Below are 20,557 nucleotides of genomic sequence, written 5' to 3'. Positions count from 1 at the left end.
GAAGAACATAGAGGCAGGACAGGAATAAAGACGCAGATGTAGAGAATGGACTTGAGGACATGGGGATGGGGAAGGGTAAGCTGTGACAAAGTGAGAGAGTGGCATGGACATACATACACTACCAAATGTAAAATAGATAGCTAGTGGGAAGCAGCCACATAGCACAGGGAGATCAGCTCGGTGCTTTGTGACCACTTAGAGGGGTGGGGAAGGGAGGGTAGGAGGGAGACGAAAGAGGGAGGGAATATGGGGATATATGTATACATATAGCTGATTCACTTTGTTGTACAGCAGAAACTAACACAACATTGTAAAACAATTATACTCCAGTAAAGATGTTAAAAAAAAAGAAAGAAAAGGGTGATTATCGTAGGTCATGCTGATGCTGTGCTTCAAAGAAGTCCTACATCCCTTGATGCAACCCTATCCATTTAAAAAATACAGATACCCAATTCTTTCTCAAAGGGGAAAAAAAAATCCCCCCGCAAACTCTGTTTCAAGTTTAAAAGTATAGAAACTGAGGTGCAAAATAGATGACTGTCTTCAGCCTGAACCTTCATAACCAAATCTTGCGGAACAAATCAGACTCATAAAGCTTGAATGAATTTCATAAGGCCGTCACATGTAAATATTAGGCAAATATCTAAGCTTTTCTAGGCAGTTCATTGTTACTGATTCCCCGTCCCCCCAGCTCCCCGTTGAGGCAGCAGGCAGCATACACGTTTTCTGGCACCTTTAGTGTCAATACATTTAATCTCATGATTAAATAGAATCTGATTTGCTGCAGCTTAAACTTTTGTTCTTCTCTCCTATAGAGATGATTAACGAATCAGGATCCGAGAGTGGAAAGAGTCATAAATGTCAGCTAGGTTCATTATTTTAGAAAGGGGGCAATAGTAAGTGGATCTTTTACATTCTTTACATCTTTTACGTGGAGATTGTTGGAGAACTGTGCTTCTCTAGAAGCTTGGAATTTAGTACAAAAATATATTTTAAAATAACCTGTGCTAAAAATAAACTTAGGGTAACAAGTTTGGTGGAATCCTGAGAGAGCACTTAATTCTTAACTTTTTTAGTTTAATGGAGTTTATGCACACTCAGGCCCTGGTTGTGATACAGCATCAAATGAGATAGAGCATTGCCTTCAGTGAACGTGTGCAGTAAGTGGGGTACTGACGATACAAGCATTCCAGCAATTCAGTGTAATAAAGGGTCTGTGGCTCATAGATACAAGATCTGAAATGAGGAGAAGGGAGAGGAAGGAGGCAATTCAGGGCCTATCATGGGGTGCCTTATAAGCTTTAGTAAGGAGGTTGGACTTTATCCTGGGGGCAGTGGGGAGATACTGGAAAGGTCAAAGCAGAGGAGATTTTGTGGTTTTAAGTGACCACTGTGATCGGTGTTGGAATATGTATTACACTGAGCAGGAGTGGAAACAGTAAGTAAGCTGTTAAAGTAATGGGCTGAGAGGCAGTGGAGGCTTACACTCAGGAGTGGCAATGACACTAGACAAGTGTGATGAATTTAAGACATATTTAAAAGGTAAGAACTGTTAGGATCTGCTGACTGATGTGTCCCCTAAGTTGAGGGAGAAATTAAATTTGACTTGGACGTGTACTTAGAGAACACAGAAGAAGAGCAAGTTTAGTTGGGGCATGGGCATCCAGCTCCCTACCTTCAGGCAGAAAACTTCCTATGACAGGTGAATTCAAGTCCCCCCAGACACATTTAGTTAAGCCAGCACTTAATGATTATTTTATCATATGCAATACATAGTAGGGAGTGTTTGGGGTTAAAAGGGTAAGATAAACACAGTTCTTTACTTCCCATATCTCCAGGTGAGAACGACAGGTATACATAAAACTATTTTTAATACAAGTTAGACAGTGCTAAGTGCTATAATAAGATATAAACAAAGTGAAATTAATTCTTCCTGGAGGAAGTGGGGCTGTGAGTGACTTCACAAAGTAAGTGGTATTTGAGTTGTATCTTAAAGGATGCAAGGGAGCCTTCCACCTCCCAGATTTACATCTCTAGCATGTACATTTGTCCTGATATCTGACTCGCTCCTTAGCATCTCCATTTTAGCATGTAAAATGCATCTCAGATTTAACACATTCAGAACCAAATTCCTGATCTTCATTCCTTGAAACCTGCTCCTCTCACAGTCTTCCCTTTCTTAGTTAATGGTTTCCGAGTAAAAGCTGTTGCGAGTAAAAGCTGAAGTCCTTATTACAATGCAAGACCCTACAGCAACTACCCCTCCCCTCCATAATCCTGTTACCTCTTGAACTCTTTGTACCATTTGCCCTCTTGTCCACTCTGTTCTAGCCGAACAGGACCTCCTTGGTATTCCTCACAAACTCCAGGTATCTTCCCACCTCAGGGCCTTTGCTTTTACTTTTCTTTTCACCTGAAAAATTCCTCCAGATATCCTTATGGATTCATTCCTACAGCCATTTCAAGTCTTTACTCAAGTGTCACCTTCTTAGGGAACCCTCTTGCACTGTTGATGGGAATGTAAATTGATACAGCCACTACGGAGAACAGTATGGAGGTTTCTTAAAAAACTGAAAATAGAATTACCATATGATACAGCAATCCCACTACTGGGCATATACCCAGAGGAAACCATAATTCAAAAAGGCACATGCACCCCAGTGTTCAGTGCAGCACTATTTACAATAGCCAGGTCATGGAAGCAACCTAAATGCCCATCGACAGACGAGTGGATAAAGAAGATGTGGTACATATATACAATGGCATATTACTCAGCCATAAGGAGGAATGAAATAGTGCCATGGATAGACCTAGAGTGAAGTAAGTCAGAAAGAGAAAAACAAATATAGTATAGTATCGCTTATATGTGGAATCTAAAAAAAAAAATGGTACAGATGAACTTTCTTGCAAAGCAGAAATAGAGGCACAGATGTAGAGAACAAACTTACGGATACCAAGGGGGAAGGAGGGTGGGATGAATTGGGAGATTGGGATTGACATGTATACACTGATGTGTATAAAATTGATGACTAATAAGAACCTGCTATATAAAAAAACAAAATAAAATCAAAAATTCAAAAAAAAGTCACCTTCTTAGTAAGGCTTTCTCTGTCCTCTTTCTTTAAAAGTACATGCCTCATCCCATGCACATTAACTCACTTCTCAATTTCAGTTTTCTTCATATCACTCACCATCCGACATACATGTCTCTATTTATTTATTATTTATGTCTTATCCCACTGGAACATTAGCTCCATGAGAGCATGGATTTGGACTGTTTTGCTCATTGGTTTATTCCCAGAGCTTAAAACAGTACCTGGAACACAGTAGGCACTAAAACATTTATTAAATTAATGCTTTGATTAAATATAGAAGAGTATTCTGAGCAAAGATAATGACATGAACAAAATTCAGAGAAAAGGCTTAGCACATTGGGGAATGCTTATTGGTGTGCTAATTGGTCTTATGTGCTTGGTGTGTAGGAAACATAGAGAAGGAGAAATACTGAAAGGCAGTTGTGGTCTAATATGAAGACCCTCAGTAATATTCTAAAGATATTTTTCAATTCGCAGTCCATGCAGTCTCTGTCACAGCTACTCAGCTCTACCACCGTAGCCCAAGAGTAGCCATAGACCATATGTAAACAGAGAAGTGTGACTGTGTTCCCATAAAATTTCATTTACAAAAGCAGGTGGCAGCATTTTGGCCCCTGGGCTGTATTTTACCATCCCCTGCTATAGGCAACGAGGATCCATTTAAGATTTTGTACTAATTGGCTCTATTATTTAAGAAAAAAAAAAAAGCACTTTGGCAGCGGTATGGAAAGTACTGGGAATGGGGAAGAGACATGAGAGCTGGAGGTAGGGAGAAATTTTGGAGGCTATGACAGTTAAAATTAAAGACTTTACCGCATTAAAAAAAAAATCTATCTTATAATTTATTGTGTATCATTAGTGATGAATGTAAACTTTTACTGTTATGAAATCAATAGGGTCAGTACAGCATATTCCATACTTAAAATTAAGTAAATAGAGTGCAATTAAATCCTAAGAATTTACTAAATAATATTTTAAAAATAAATGACTATCAGTAATATTACAAGAATTAGTTTTAGCTTTAAAAATTAACCCTTAAAGGTATTAAGTGTATACCTGTTTGTTAGAAGTAATAATACAAAATAGAGATGATCAGAGAATAGTTCTATTTGTGTCTTGTGAGATTTGTTAAACATGAGACCTTTGACTTGCCCTCCACTACCTCAGAAATCCCAGGGGCTGTGATCTGAAGATAAGTTAGGTTTCTTTTTTCCTCTTTCAGCATGTCTTCTACCATAATACATTCCACAGATGCTGATAGCATCAGCTTTAGAGCCATTTATAAGAAAATGTTTAGCTATAGTTAGTAGAACATAATTGCTGGACATTTATTTCTTGATGTATTTGTTAAGAGAAAAAGCTTAAATTAGGATGATTTGATAGTTTTATTTTCTTCATTTATTCTTCCTATTTTCAAACAAACTTTTAAATAATTCAGAATTTTTAAAATTCTATAAGTAAAATTGAAATCTTCCCCTTTTCTGTCCATCCTTTGCACATTTCTGGCATATGTACTTCCCTTCCTTCCTTTCTTCCTCTTTACCTCCCTCCCTCCTTCTCTTTATCTCTCTTCATTCTCCCTCTGTCTTTCTCCCCTCTTTTTTCTTTCTTCTCTCTCTTCCTCTCCCTCTCTTTCTCTCTTTCTTCTCTCTCTCTCTTTCTTTGTTGGTCAGTCCCTCTTCCACCCCCCGCCACACACACACTCACAGCCACAGTAGAGTCAGCTCAAGCTGTCTTCCCGCTCTCTTAACAATGTAGAACACTCATACTCTAACTGAACTATATATGTGTTCGTCCTTGTTTTTATACATAACTTACAGATTTGTTAATTTAACCCTTTTTAACACTTTTCTTCTTCATGCATCAATAGGTTAAATGATGTACCCATGTACTATTTTTTTTTAGCTTTGAACTTTGTACTCTTTATGTCTACAATGAACCATTTCTTTTTTGTGTGTTCTTCGAGAAAAATTACTTGAAAAACTGAATATTTTTCTTCTTATGCTACTTACATAGTGGGCAGAAAAAAAAAACATTTTTTTAAAGCACTTAGAAAATGTTCCTATCTTCCTGAATTATAAAAACGTACACAGGTCAGCTGTAATTTGTTTTTTGACCTGGTGATCTTATGATGTTTTTGTTCAGTGTAAAAATGTAGATTGTTCATTAATATATTTATAAATACTGATATTAACTGTTCTCCTCCATACTCATGTATTATACAAATTGTTCCAGAAAAGATTTAAGGTGGGCATTTTATTTATGTCTTCTCTTCTGGCAGTCACAGCTTACCCATTATTTGTATTATTAATGTCCATTACCTCTCCCCACATTACAATTTCCTTGAAGATAGGAGTCTGGAACAGCAAAAGGTTCAGCAAAGATGTCCAATCCAAATTTAAAAGTGAAAAACGTGTTGAAAGCAGGAGAGAACTATAAAGTATTGAGAGTATTCATCATAAAGTGAGGCATGTTGAACTGTACTGTCATTGCTAATAAAAAAATAAATAAATGTGTTTTAAATGTGATAGCTATTTCGTAGGAACTGTTAAGTCTCAAATATTTTTGTGGTCATATTTACTTTTACAAGTAAATTTTATTAAATTCCCTTAGGATTATGTTAAAAGCTTTTAAGAATGGCCACAATCAGTGAATTACCTGTTGACTTGAAGAATCGGGCAAGTTGAGTCTCTAATTTGGGATTGTTATTAGGGGCCACATTAATGATAATAATACTAGTAGTAGTAGTAGTAGTGGTAGTAGTAACATCTTTTGTGCATGTAGAATTCTGTATTATCTCATTAGCCACACAACCACCCTGTGTTTTAGAAGAGGCGACTGAGGTAAGTAAGGGTCAGAAAAATTAAATTAAAAGCACGTGACCCGTAAGTTGAATAGACAAGACGCAAACCCAGTTATTCTCTTCACTGTATTAGATTAAGATAGATTATCTATTTGTTCATTTGCAATCCATGATTTTTCTTTATTTTGAATTTGAAATGCAAATTTAATATCTAAAACCATACAGTATTTATTTGATCTGTCTGGAAGCATCATAGATTATTTTTTCTTCTCCAATTTAAAAATTGCTGTTAACATTTCTTTTACTAAAGGAAGAAAATAGCATTTTATCTATTTGATAAGGAGAAACTAAATATCAATTTGAATACTTTCAGATATGCAGTCCATTTTAAATGACTTATAGGTTCAATTCAATTCTAATAACTTTCTAAAAGATTTTCTCATTTGTGGGCTAACAAAATAAATACTTACAAGTTAATATGTATCAGAACATATACTTTTAAAAAATATATATTGTTCATCAACTCTTTTCTTGTTCATTAAGAAAGTTTACTTTGGATTTTTTCCTTCATAAAATAATACAGTTTTTCCAATGTAAAAAGCTAAAATTTTGCTTTCACATCTTTTTTTTACCATCAGTATCCCCAAAGCAGTATACATTAAATTAGTTACCTTGCTATCGTGCTTATGTTTGACTTGTCAGGATTTCATATTTTAGTAAAAATAAAATAAAAATTTAACTTTAGTTCTGAAGTAGCATCTTGGTTTTTATTTCAGGTTTTATTATCTTGTTTCTTTGGATTAATAGACTAGTTTTTGGCATGATTACCCAGGTATTATTGAAGTGATGGTTTTAATTCAATGGATAGAATTGGTGACTATTAGAAGATGAATCATACAGCCTTGCTGCAGAGGCCATTCATATCAATGGGGATCATACCTTAGAAAAGAAAACTAAAGCATATGTGTGGTCAGAACCAATCCTTGTCATTATGCCATGAAAGCCTTGGGATTTGTGATCAAAGCAATGGGCTTATCCTGAACTGTGGTATAACCTCTGGTTGAACCTTTCAAATTTTTATTTTAGGAAATGATACACTACATTTTGACCATGTTACTTACCTCTAAGACCTGATGGCCTAATTATGTGATAGTGATTAAAATTATTGTCAGCAAGTCAGAAGAAAATGTGAATTATAAATATCTCTGTCCTCTGTCAGTGTTGTTTACTTATCATTTTCCACTGATGTTTTAAAGAATTGCTGAACATGTGTTTTTTATCCAGAGCTGAATGTTCTGTTCTGATGAATATAAAACATACTTCACTTTGTAAGTATACATTAGAAGTATTAGAAAGACATAATCTTTGACTCTATCACTAAATTTCATCTGTCAAAGGAGATAATTCTGAACTATAATATTTGGTGTTATATTAAGCCATAGTTCTTAGAAAGATGCTTTTAGGATTAAGATGGAATTCTACTTATAACTTGAATGTCACTATCATCCATAGTAAAATTCAGGCAGTATATATACTTATTTATCTTTTTGGTTACATGTTGATGTACCTCAGTTGTGTTCAGTATGTTTATTTTATGTTAAGAGGATATTCAACTCCCATCAACTGATTTACTTATGCAGATTTCCTTCCAATGAGATTGTAATATGGTTTAAGTATATATACTCACTCCTTTACTTAATTGTCCTTAGTTGATGATGTCCTTTATACTATATTAAATTCTTTGTAATCTTTCTTTTCAGTGCTAATTTATTGGAAACATTTGTCCTGTTTTAAATTATCTCCTACTCCATGTATATAGTCCTCTCTAAACCAACTAAATAGTTCTTCATTGATCACTGGAAACACATGATATATGCAAGTTTCCATCTCTGTACCTCTTCTTAAGATATTCCCCTTGTCAGAACTGTTCTTGTCTTTCCCCTCTGCTAATACTTATCTTTGACTTTAAGTACCATTCTTCAATCATTCATTCAACAGATTTTTACTGAATATCTAACATGTGTCACTCACTATGTCTAGGCTTTGGAGGTGTAGCAGTGAACAAGATACTTAAAGTCCTTTATCTCCTGGAGCCGTCAATTTAGAGGGAGCAATACAGTTTGATGAGTGTTATATTAGGGAAGTACAATGTGTTATGTTCTTCTCCCTAAAGCTTTCTCTGACCACCCCAACTTTTAGACATCCTTTTCTCTTTTGAATTTCTAGAGTACTATTTGTGCCTACAACCAATTTCCTCCTAAAAAATGTATCCTTTCACTGTTAGATCTGTGATCTGATCTGTAGAGGGGAAGTAGCACTCACGTCTCCATATCCCAGATCCTAACACAGTTCTTTGCAGAGTAAAAATGAAATAAATGCTTTTTGTGATTATGATGTGTTATATCACTCTTCATACCTACCTAAAGCTTATATCAAATAATCAATTAAATAATGGGAACTTAAAAAAGTTTTGTACTGCTCATACTGAATTCTCTCTACCATTTTGTCTCCTAGAAATAATTGTCAGTGAATATATTGGTAACTTTTTAATCACTGAAATACAGTTGACTCTTGAACTGCACAGGTCCACTTATGTGTGGATTTTTTAAAATAGTAAATACTATAGTAGTACCCTGTCCAATGTTGTTTGAATCCATGGATTTGGAACCACCCATGTGGGATACAGAGGAACTGCAGCTAAGGAGTGCCAACTATAAATAACACTCAGATTTTTGACTGAGTAGAGAGTAGGAACCCTAACCCCAGTGTTGTTCACATGTCAACTGTATGTATAAATTCATAACCACCAGCTCAAGAATATAAGAAATGTCCTAATTTGAATTCAAATCTTCTTTATATTATGCTAGTAGGAAGTTCTTTCACAGTCATTAGATGGATAAGGCAGAGACCTCCTTTTCCCAGGGCTTGAATGAGATCCAGGCTTATGTGGTACCTAGAAAGTTGGCTCTCACATCTTCAGTTCATCTTGTTCACTAGTAATATCTTCATTGTCTAGGACACATGGTCTTTTAGAAGCTGGCAGCTCTGCTGATTGTCTAAGCTTGAGTTAAGAAATATTTGCTGATGCCAAAAGCCCTGGTGCCAAGGGACTGTCTTCTGTAAGTGCACCATCATGGAGCCATTGTGTAGAGGTGGGCAAATTGTTCTCTATGTAAGGGTGCTTGACTGAAGGAAAGGAGAAGCAGAAATCCAACCTGTACTGCACTTACCAAACTGAGTTCTCTTGGGGCTGAATTAGCCCAGAAGGATTGCTTTTTTCTAATTCATACAGAGGCACTATATGGACAAGTAGGGACCTTGATTACCACTTACCATCCCCTAGGTTCCAGCCTAACCTCTTCATCCCCTCCCCTTGCCCTCAGGCTAAAGAAAGCTGACTACAGATTTTGAGAAACTTGGTTCCCTAATCTTGAGGAAAAACTCTTCTTTGGTTTCTGTCTTTTTAAAAATATTAACCTTTGACACTGCTTCTCCTAGACATTTTACATAATCTCCTGTTTGCTTAGACTTTCACAAAGGACAGAAAAAGAGGATGTCTTCAGGAGGTCTCTGCTCTGGACCTTGCAAATGTTCTGGAAATGCCTGACAACTCTCTTGAAATTGGAGAAGTGTATGGGGTGGGAAGTTGGGAGGTAAAAAATAAAGAAGCAAAACATAAAATTCCTATCTCGATAAATTTCAAGTGAAGTATTAAGCTTAATTTTTAATTAATAAAGTTTAAAATCTTAATTTTGAAATATTTTTATAATGTCCACTCTACAAAATTATAGGGTATCTATCTTTAATAGGAAATTGCAAATAAAATCTATGGTAATTATGGAAACTGATAAATTATTACCTCCCTCCCAGCGTTACAGAAATTATGCAACTGAATGTTTAACATAGTCCAGTAAGATTTAAAATTGCTTTCTTCATATCTTTTATTACAAATTTCTTGTTTATTTTATGTGTAATTTTGCTCCATTTAATTTTGAGTTAAATTAACTGAATTTATATTTAGAGTAAGCTGTCAACATTAAAATAAAATAAATTCATAATAAATTTATGTGTTTAAATAAAGTAGGCCATGAACAAAATATATTTCTGTTAATTGAATTTATTTATTTATTTATTTATTTATTTATGGCTGTGTTGGGTCTTCATCTGCTGTCTAGGCATGGTCTCAAGAAAGAGTATATTTTTTGCATATTTTTACTATGCAATATATATCTCTGATTTATAATGCAGATGACTGATCTCCCAAAACTTGGGAGAAACCGAACATCTAAAATTCAGCCATTATAATTGTTTTGATTCCTAGGAGAATTATATAGAAGCATAATGAGTATAACAGGCAAAAGAAGGACAACATCCTCTAATTGTGAGAGCATTAGGGTGAGGGTACAGGTGGGCAGGTATTATTGAAATTTAAAGAATAAGTAATTAATTAAACCAAAATGCTGCTTTTGATCTTGAATACACAAGGAAGGCATGGTCCTCCATTACTATTGTAGAACAAGACTTGACAATAGTAACATTCCTCTTTACTAGCACAAGTAATATGGAGTGAAAATAAGACATTTCGGGAAATTTTCTCAAAGTTGGAATTTACTGAATGCATACTTCAGCAAATTGATAGTTATAAAGTGACATATTTATATATGGGTAAATAATAATTATAGCATATTTTAAAAATTCTTCCTATATGTGTAGTATATATACATATACATATATAAATAAAATATTTTTTTCAGGAGAACCAGTTGTTTTCTTATCATGGAAGCATGAAAAGGTTTTGTTTACTTTTTTTAAAAAATTGCTTAGAGTATATGTTAAAAACATTTTAAATGTTTAGCACCATATATATTATGTAATAGAACCCATGCTTTTTTGATGATTAAGGACACAGGCTTTAGAGTTAAACAAATCTTGATCTAAGTTCCAAATTTATCATAAATCAGCTGCATAACCTTGGGCATATTACTTAACTTCTTTGAGCCTTAGTTAATTTTTTAAATGGAAATGATACCTTACCTTGTAAAGTTGTTGTGAAGATTAAGTGTGATAAGTTGTTGTGAAGATTAAATGTGATGTTTATTAAGTTTATTTTAGTACTTGACTCATCTCATGCAGTAAGTTATTTAGCTAAAACAAATTGAATATAGCTTTTTGTTGCATAAAATATGTCTTTTGTCAGTTAGACTTATATGCATCATTTTGGAGAAGAGATTCTTAAAATTGTTGTATGAACATTGCATCATTTCATTTATGGTTAAACTTAACAGGATCTTCCTTTTAAAAAAATTAATTTTGTTCAGTTTAAATGTTTTGCAAGTCAATGATCAGGTGGTTGTCAGGCATTTGGAGGACAAGCTCATTTCTACCCTGCTTAGTTAATTATTGTGATTGTAAACAAAGGATGTATGATTCAAAGTCAAGGAACATTTCACATGGATGATGGAGGTGATAATAGCTTAATTCCTGCTGAATTTTTTTTCTTTGCTCTAGTTGAGTTCATACTGACCTTGTCCAAAATCTGATGACCTCCCTATTTCACTCAACCATTTGGAAAGCCGGGCCTGCCATAGCTGGCCCTGAGGGGGTATCTGAAAGACCACTGAGTCACTGACCCATGTCAAGACTGGATTTCAAGTCTGATGTATAGGACCTCTGAAATAGTTATACATGGGGCTTATTGTACACAAAAACCTAACTGGCTGCATTTTTCTGCTTATTAAGTATCCTGTTAAAGCGTATTTTAAATGTCCTTATTAAAGTCATGTTTATATTCTTAGTTTCTCATGCAGGTCATTTTCTAGACTGATGATAAATTCTGATCTTTTATAAGAGTTAGTACCTTAAAACTAAACTTGAATGTTTTGAAATATGAACAAAACATACTGTTACACCATGGCTAAATGCAATGAATATCTTCCTGGTTGGTGATGGACCAAAGCATTTTAATGCTTATAAAGATTTTGGTTTTTTCTGGCAAAAATTCCATACACCTCAAAAAAATCTAGTTTAAGCTGTTGTTGATATTACAGCATGTTAAACTCTGTTTACATCTTGTCAAACCTCAAATATTGCTCAAATGTTGGTATATAAGAGTTTTGAGTTTGTAAGACTTGTCCTAAAGGAAAGCATGTGACCACCCAGTAAGGTGTTATTTAAATTTGGTTGGATGGGATCTGTCTACCTTAATAAAACTTTGTGATAGGGCTATGATATGAAAAGAGTAAAAACTTTCCTATGTTTATTTTGTTCTTCTGCACAATAGGAAATGATCAGCCCTTTTATGAATACCTAGTCAGTATTCTACAATTTGTAATATGACATTGTCTTTTATTTTTATATAGGAGTTGATCCCTGAATTTTATTATCTCCCTGAGATGTTTGTCAACTTCAATAATTATAATCTTGGAGTGATGGATGATGGGACCGTAGTGTCTGATGTTGAACTTCCTCCTTGGGCCAAAACCTCAGAAGAATTTGTTCGCATAAACAGATTGGTAAGATAGTAATCATCTACTCTGTCTGTCATGAGCCTTTTCTCAAAGTATCTTTCATGTGTTGGTATAATCATTAACCCTTGCTCTTCTGGGAAAAACTGTAGTTGATAGGGATAACTGAAAGTGATGTAATAGTTCATGAATCTCCATATATACTTTATAAAATCTTATTGACATGAAAGGTATAATGGTGTCTTTTGTTCTTTTATGCAGAATTTAGGTTACTTTTATATGAACATGATGATTCGAGATTATGAGTGAATTTCTTGTAGAATTCTATGCTTTTTCAAATATGAGTTTCTTGTACTAGGAGAAGAACATAATTCTGTTTTCAGGTTGGAAGGCCATTGTACATTTTGATAATAGAAACAAGATTTTCAAATTATATGCTGTATCTGTCTTTTGAAGGAAATCTTCATCTCATATTTAGAATATGAAAACTTAAAAACTGAAAAGTGCAATAATCATTGTGCTTACATCTTGTCATACATCTTGTGCTTGTCATACATCTTATGCTTACAACTCTTCATAATCCTCTCCTGTGGACTCTTTAATGTCCTCTGTTGTATGGGTTCTGGATTATTTTATGAAAAAATATATGACTTTTCCTTTTTTGCCTTTAACTTTCATAAATGTCTAGAGTCAGGGAGCTTTATTCTCAGTTTTTTAAAGTAGTTTCTTTATCATACTTCATACTTCATATTAAAAATGAAACCTAGGGCTTCCCTGGTGGCGCAGTGGTTAAGAATCCACCTGCCAATGCAGGGAACACGGGTTCGATCCCTGGCCTGGGAAGATCCCACATGCTGCAGAGCAACTAAGCCATGCGCCACAACTACTTAGCCTGCGCTCTAGGGTCCACGAGCCACAACTACTGAGCCCGAGTGCCACAACTACTGAGCCCAAATGCCACAACTACTGAAGCCCACACACCTAGAGCCTGTGCTCCACAACAAGAGAAGCCACAACAATGAGAAGCCCTTGCACCACAATGAATAGTAGCCCCCACTTGCCGCAACTAGAGAAAAGTCCGTGCACAGCAACAAAGACCCAACAGCCAAAAAATTAAAAAATAAAACAAACAAATAAATAAATTTATTTAATAAATAAGTAAAATAAAAATGAAACCTAAATTGCATTGTGTTTTTAATTTTCACTAAAACACGGAAAATTACTTCACTTTAGTTTTCTTGGTATGCTTACCTTTTCTACCAACAATTATATTTTAATCCTGAACAGTATTCTAGATCCTAATTGTAACCCCATTATTACTAAAAATTCATATTTTACATATACTGGAAGCAGTGCAGGGGGAGTGGAAAGAGCATAGGCTTTGAAGTTAGACCAGTTTTCCTAATCGGGGATAACTCACATTGCTGGTTATGGGACCTTAGGCAATTTAACCTTTCTGAGCCTTGATTTCCTCGTTGTAATTTGAAAATTATTTGTGTAAAACTGTAATTATGTATGTAAAATACCTAGAATTTTCTCTGGCTTACAAAAGGCCTTCAGGCAATAGCACCTAACATTATTCTATCACATTCTTAAGGTACATGTTGCATTTTGGTTTACTGCATGTATTTTTCAAGATTTTTAAGTTAACTGTAATTAAAATGGGAGACCAAGACAAAGCTTAGCTCTGAAAGATGTTGAAGGAGATGTCAAACTTTTAAATGTGACAGTTGTCTACGGTCATATAATTTTTTTTTTTTCTCTCCAGGGGTATGTAGATGTCAATAGAAAGTCTAGTCATTCTGCAGTTTGGGTTTTTTTTTGTTTTGTTTTTTGCTTTCAATAATTTTCTATGCTTTTAAGACACGTTTTTGAGGTATAATTTGCATAACATAAAATCCATCTTTTTTTTTTTTTTTTTTTTTTTCTGTACGCGGGCCTCTCACTGCTGTGGCCTCTCCCGTTGCGGAGCACAGGCTCCGGACACACAGGCTCCGCGGCCATGGCTCGCGGGCCCAGCCGCTCCGCGGCATGTGGGATCTTCCGGGATCGGGGCACGAACCCGTGTCCCCTGCATCGGCAGGCGGACTCTCAACCACTGCGCCACCAGGGAAGCCCAAAATCCATCTTTTTAAAAGTGCTCAATTCAATGAGTTTTAATAAATGTATACAGTTATGTAACCATCAGCACAATCAGCTTACCTCACTCCAAAAAGTTTCCTTGTATCTGTTTGCTCCCAGTCGTAGTCCCAGGCAACCACTGATTCTGTCTCTTTGGTTTTGCTTTTTCTAGAAATTTTATATAGATGGAATCCTGCCGTATGTAGTCTTTTTGTACCTGACTCTTTCACTTAGCATGATGTTCTTGAGATTCCTCCATATTGTGCATATATCAGTAATTTCTTTGTGTTGCTGTATAGTATTCCATTGTATAGATATAACACCTTTTGTTTATTTACCAGTTTATGGACATTTCGCTTTTTTCCAGTTTTAGGCTCTTAAGAATATTTGCATATGTCTTAGGGTGGATATCTGTTTTCATTTCTCTTGGATAGATTCCTAGGAGTTTAATTGCTGAGTCATATGATAAGAATATATTTACCATTTTGCATTCCCACCAACAATATGTGAAGTTTCAATTTGCCATATCCTTGCAAAGACTTGGTATTGTCAATCCTCTTTATTTTAGCTCTTCCAGTGATTCATTGTGATTTTAATTTGTATTTCCCTAATGACTAATGATGTTGACCATTTTTTCACAGGCTTATTTCCTACTCTTAATATGTTCTTTGGTGAGCTATCTATTCAAATCTTTTGCCTGTTTTTTAATTGGGTTGTATGTCTTTTTATTATTTAGTTGTAAGACATCTTTATATATCCTCCATAAAAATCCTTTATCCAACATATGTTTTGCATATATTTTTCTCCTAGTTTGTGGCTTGTCTTTTCCTTTTTAATGGTTCCTTCTGAATCACCATTTTTTTTTTGAGAATTATGTTTTATTCAGTGGACTTTCTAAGTACTTCAAGCCCAGGTAGTTGGAACATCAAAAGATTACTGTTAATTAAGGAAAACCAGGTATCTCAAATTAATGAATTTAGTGCGTCTCTATGTATGGGAAGATGCAAGAATCTGGGCTCTTTGAAGTCATTCCTTTGATATACACCTTAGCTGTCTGGGGCCAGTATCCTGTTCTTTCCCTCCTGAGTCCCCGGGGGTGCACCGTTGGGGGTGGCTGCAGTGCCTGAGGGCTTACTGTGGGGCAACAGTATATGGCAGGCTGAATCACCATTGTGAATAAATGTTTTTGCTATTAGGTAGATATAAAATAATATTTATATAATATTTGAAAGGTATAAATAATCATCCCCATTCTTGAGGAATATATTTTTTTAAAAATTAAAACCATGTTCTGATCATTTTATTATTGAAGCATTTTTTCTCAGTTTATACCTTTAAGTCTCAAGGGAACCAACTCTCTATTAATCATTACCGTATTTAGTATTGTTAAAAATACAAAGAAATTTGTTAATATATTTGCTTTAAAAGAGGTCTAAGAGGCAGAAACATTTGAGTAAGTTATATTTAAAGCTCTTCAACAATATTTTGACAATTAAGAAAATGTAACTGTATAAAGTAAAGTAAGCCACTCTTCTGGTAGTACCCCATCCCTACTCTCAGTACCCTCTCCTCAGAAGAGGTCATTTTGGAACAAGTCCCACAAGGGCACCAAGGAAAAGAAGGTGGCAACTTACCAAATTGTTTTCCAATAAGATTTTGGTTTTGCTGCTCATGCTCTAAACTTATGTATGACTATGAAATGTTAAACAGTAGTATTTTATAATACTAACTGCACATTTAATGTAACTTATTATTGAGTTATTAAACATTTGTCCCAGTGATTCCTCTTTCTCTGAGTTTTACAGATGTCTTCATAGTTTAGCTTCTGAATAAGCTTATATTCTTAACAGAACTCGTAAAAATTTACCGCAAGTTAAATGCAAACATTTTACAGTCAAATATTTACATCTCTGATAATTTTAACTCATAATTAGGAAAATACTGGATTTTACTTACATGTTCCTTTAGGAAAGAATTTAATAACTCATTCATTCATTCAAAAATATTTATTATACACCTTTGATGAGCAAAGCTTTCCTACGGTGCCGTTCATATTGATTCGTTTTAAATTTTCCTGTTAACTTTCTGTAAGCGACTAAATTATTAGTATGGTATTTTATGTATGTTAGCCTGTTATCACATAAGGGTTTTATCGCCCTCCTCTTTTTGGTTTACCTCTTCAAGTCCACAGATTGTATGCAATGATTGTAGCTCATGAAATGCATACTACTTTGATCTGTGACCTTTTTGTGGTGCTAATCGGGTTCCTGATATCATTATACCTTGCTCATTAATCATATTTCCTGCAGCCCGTCAGGCAGCCAGACAGCACAAGTCCCTGTTTTCAGCCCTCCGTTGGCAGGTTTCTGCTTTTCCAGATTATTACAGACGATGCTTTGGCTTCTCATAGCCAGAGCCACATCAAGCTGTGTGTTACAATTAAAGTCAGATGGTCCTCAGGTTGAGCAGGGATATAGTGTTGCAGCTGTCTCTCTTCCTGGAACACACCAGCACCAAGAGCAGATGATCTATAGGACAGTGAATAATAACAGATTGTCCAGTCCTCCATTGGTAGCAGGGGACCATAGATTTAATTAACTGACATACTCATTTTAAGATACCCAGCATGCCTTTTTAAAGTATTTGGTTGCCCAAATATTATTTCAAGGGAATAGAATATTTTTAGGAGCGTGATTTTGATGGTGGACAGTAACGCTACATTTCCTTTGTGTTAGAGGACTGTAACTGCTACCTTATCTATAACTATTTTACTCCTTGAGCTTTCTGTAGGTAGTGAAGATGTAAATAAGGATTTCTGAGTTGGCCTGAAGTGTTGAATTTATACACAGAAGATAATATCCTGTGTATTTTAGAAAGAAAACCTTCATAGTTCTGATGATTCTTTCAGGTATATAAATTAAATTTTCTTTGTTCTGAAGAGTTGGAATCAGGGTAAAACCAAAGCAGTCTTAAATACATCCAAGAGATTGTTCTGTTTTATTTAATACTTCCTAGACCAGAAGAAAAATTATTCCAAATACTGCTTCAGAAATATAAATGAGAAACAGGTTCCCATACTTCCAAATAATATGAAAATATGTGAATTCAGACTGCTCATCATTATCTCATGACATAAGATCGATGTTATGGACCTATATTATACTGCCTCTTACAACCTTTGAGTTTTAAGTTGAATAGGAGACAAAGAAAATCATACTCTCAGCAGTAATATTATTTGTAAAAGTTTATAAAAGTTGGTGAAGTGGAGCATTTTGTTTTTGCTGCAGGATGTATAATTTATTCAAGTTATAATAATAATGAAAGTAATTTGTTCATCTAACAGGTACTTCCTGAGTTGCCTATCTATGTACCAGCACTGTTAGACTCAGTGAACCAGGCAGACAATACCTCTACTCTTTGGAGGTTACTTCCTTTTTGATAACTTAGACTGTTGAAATAGAAGGCTTCTCAGGGCTGAGAGGTGGCATGAATTTAGTAAAGGAAGGCTCCTATTAATGAATTGTCCTGAGGTTACCAGTTAGAGTCACCTTTGCTTTTGTGTATCTTCTGTAGGTTCTCTCTTTCCTGCTGTTTCATAAAGGTGACATGGGTTGTCACTTGCTTGAGAAGATAAAGAAAAATTAAATGAGTATATTATCTTCTTTCCAGATAATATATGGACAGATTAAAAGTGATTTTTTATATTGTTGTCTACAAGAAAAATAAAAATTTCAAATTTTATTTCACCACCAACCTAGTCTTTTCCTATCTATTGCTAAAATTTAAATCTCTTCAGCGTAAATCTTCATAGATCTTATATATGTGCATGAACTAGGTCAGTCTTTACTTTTTCCTTTGAATGGAAAATTTACAATTCTTAAGTGATGAGACTAAGGCTCTCTTTTCCCTGATGAAAAAGTGCTGTATGTGTACATATAGCAAGACCTGCAGCTTGAGATGGCTGAATTTGTAGTGATACAGCAACTAGATTATTGTAATAGCATATTATGTTCTAAATTACAGTGTTTAGAAACACTGTAAGGTTGAAAGGTTTGATTGAGGTTTGAAAGGGGTTTTGCACTTTTTTGACCTGTATTCATATCCTTGTTTCCATTTTCTGAAGAAATGGGATTCAAAACCCTGTTTCTTAAGAGAGCTGACTAAGCAACTTTTTTTTTTTTTTTTTGGAATACAAATGCCAGAAGCTAACATGCTTTTTTCATACTGTTCCTTTTCCAATTGCCTTTTCATTTTACACATTGATAATGATATGGCCAAGAATGTAAATAGTCACGGTGGTATAGTTGGTGATAATTATTCTCAACTATGGGCGTATCCTTCCCTCCACCTCCCCACTCCCTGCAGTGGCTGGATCTAAAGCCCTGGGGAATGGGGACAGATATGTATGAATAATTTTAAAAAGCTAAAATTATTATTGTTTAGTTTGCTTTTAGTTCTGTATATCATTTACCGTGAAAATTCTAGTTCTGAATGGCCACCTAAATAAGTGGGAATAAAAAGATATACTGTGTTGATAGATTATTAATTCTCCCCAAATTTGTTTATAAATGCAATATGAAAACCAATCCAGGTCCCAGTAGGTTTGTTTCATTTTGTTGGAATATAAAAAACTGATTGCAAAGGGTAAAGGGTCAATTATAACCACAACCCTCTCTGAGAACAAGAACAGATTTCAGAGGGACTTGCTTTACTATATATCATGAATTATTTTAAAGCTGTAGTAATTAGGGAAATTAGGAGAAAGAGACTAATCAAAGAGAACAGAGAACCCAGAAACAGACCAGGACATATAAAGAAGCTTCACCTATCATAAAGTTGGTATTACAGATCTGTGGGGAAAGGAAGGACTTCTCAATTTAGATGCCGAGATAAATAGTAATTGTGTTGGTTTCCTAGGACTGCCATAACAAAGTACCACAAACTGGGTGGCTTAAACAACAGGAATATATTGTCTCACAGTCCTGGGAGGCTAGAAGTCTGAAATCAAAGTTCAGCAGGGTTGGTTTCTTCTGAGGGTTGTGGGGGAAGAATTGGTTCCAGGGCTCTTGCTGACTTGTATTTAGCTGTGCTCTCCTTACGTCTGTTCACATCATCCTCCCTCTATGTGTGTCTGTCTCTGTATCCAAATTTTCCCTTTTTATAAGGCCATCAGTTATATTGGATTAGGGACCCACTCTACTCCAGTATGACCTCATCTTAACATAAGTAATTACATATGTAATGGCCCTATTTCCAAATAAGGTCACATTCTGAGTTACTGGGAAGTTAAGGATTTCAACCTATGAATTTGGGGGAATACCATTCAACCCATAACAGATATTAATATCGAAAAAAATTAAGTTGTAACCTTATACCATCAACAAAAATTAAAATATATTAAAGCTTTAAAAATAAAGTAAAAAGTGGATGAATCAATAAAAAAACAAACCAAAGGCAAAATTATAAACTTTTAGAAGATAATACAGGAGGAATTCTTTGTGATCTTGGAACAGGGAAAAGTTTTCCAAACAAGAAACAAAAAGTGAAATATGATATATTACACTAATTGACTTTTGGATGTTAAACCAACCTTGCATTCCATGAGTGTATCACCCTTGGATGATATAAATTCTTTTGATCTGTACTGTATTTTTTGTTAATATTTTGTTGAGAAATTATTATTTTTTAGGACTTTTGCATCTGTATTCATGAGGAATATTGGGTTGTGGTTTTCTCGTGATATCTTTGTATGATTTTAATATCAGGATTTATATTGATCTCATAGAATGAGATAGAGCAAAGTGTTACCTCTTCCTCTATTTTCTGAAAGACCTTGTGAGAGATTGCTATTATTCCTTCTTTAAATGTTTAATTGGATTCACCACTGAAGCTGTCAGGACATTTTATGTGTGTTGGGGGGGGGAAGATATTAAATTACTAAAACAATTTTTTACTTGTTATAGGTTTATTCAGATTCTCAATTTTTTTCTTGAATCAGTTTCAGTAGTTTGTGTCTTTCTAGGCATTTGGCCATTTGATCTAAGTTGTCTAATTTATTTGTATGAAGTTGTTCA

At 34.7% G+C, this 20,557-nt stretch overlaps 1 protein-coding gene across 2 annotated transcripts in view; it reads left to right on the top strand.

The window, feature by feature from the left end:
- LRBA (LPS responsive beige-like anchor protein) overlaps positions 1 to 20,557 on the top strand; it is a 767,039-nt gene that overhangs the window by 602,045 nt on the left and 144,437 nt on the right. For both annotated transcript variants that reach the window (XM_060116154.1, XM_060116148.1), the window contains exon 47: positions 12,258 to 12,410. In XM_060116154.1, the coding sequence (XP_059972137.1) occupies positions 12,258 to 12,410 (153 nt within the window). The remainder of the gene's footprint in view (positions 1 to 12,257; positions 12,411 to 20,557) is intronic.

Source organism: Mesoplodon densirostris, chromosome 1, assembly GCF_025265405.1.
Source record: "Mesoplodon densirostris isolate mMesDen1 chromosome 1, mMesDen1 primary haplotype, whole genome shotgun sequence".
In the NCBI taxonomy this organism is placed as follows: Eukaryota; Metazoa; Chordata; class Mammalia; order Artiodactyla; family Ziphiidae; genus Mesoplodon; species Mesoplodon densirostris.
This window is presented reverse-complemented; position numbering and strand designations above follow the sequence as displayed.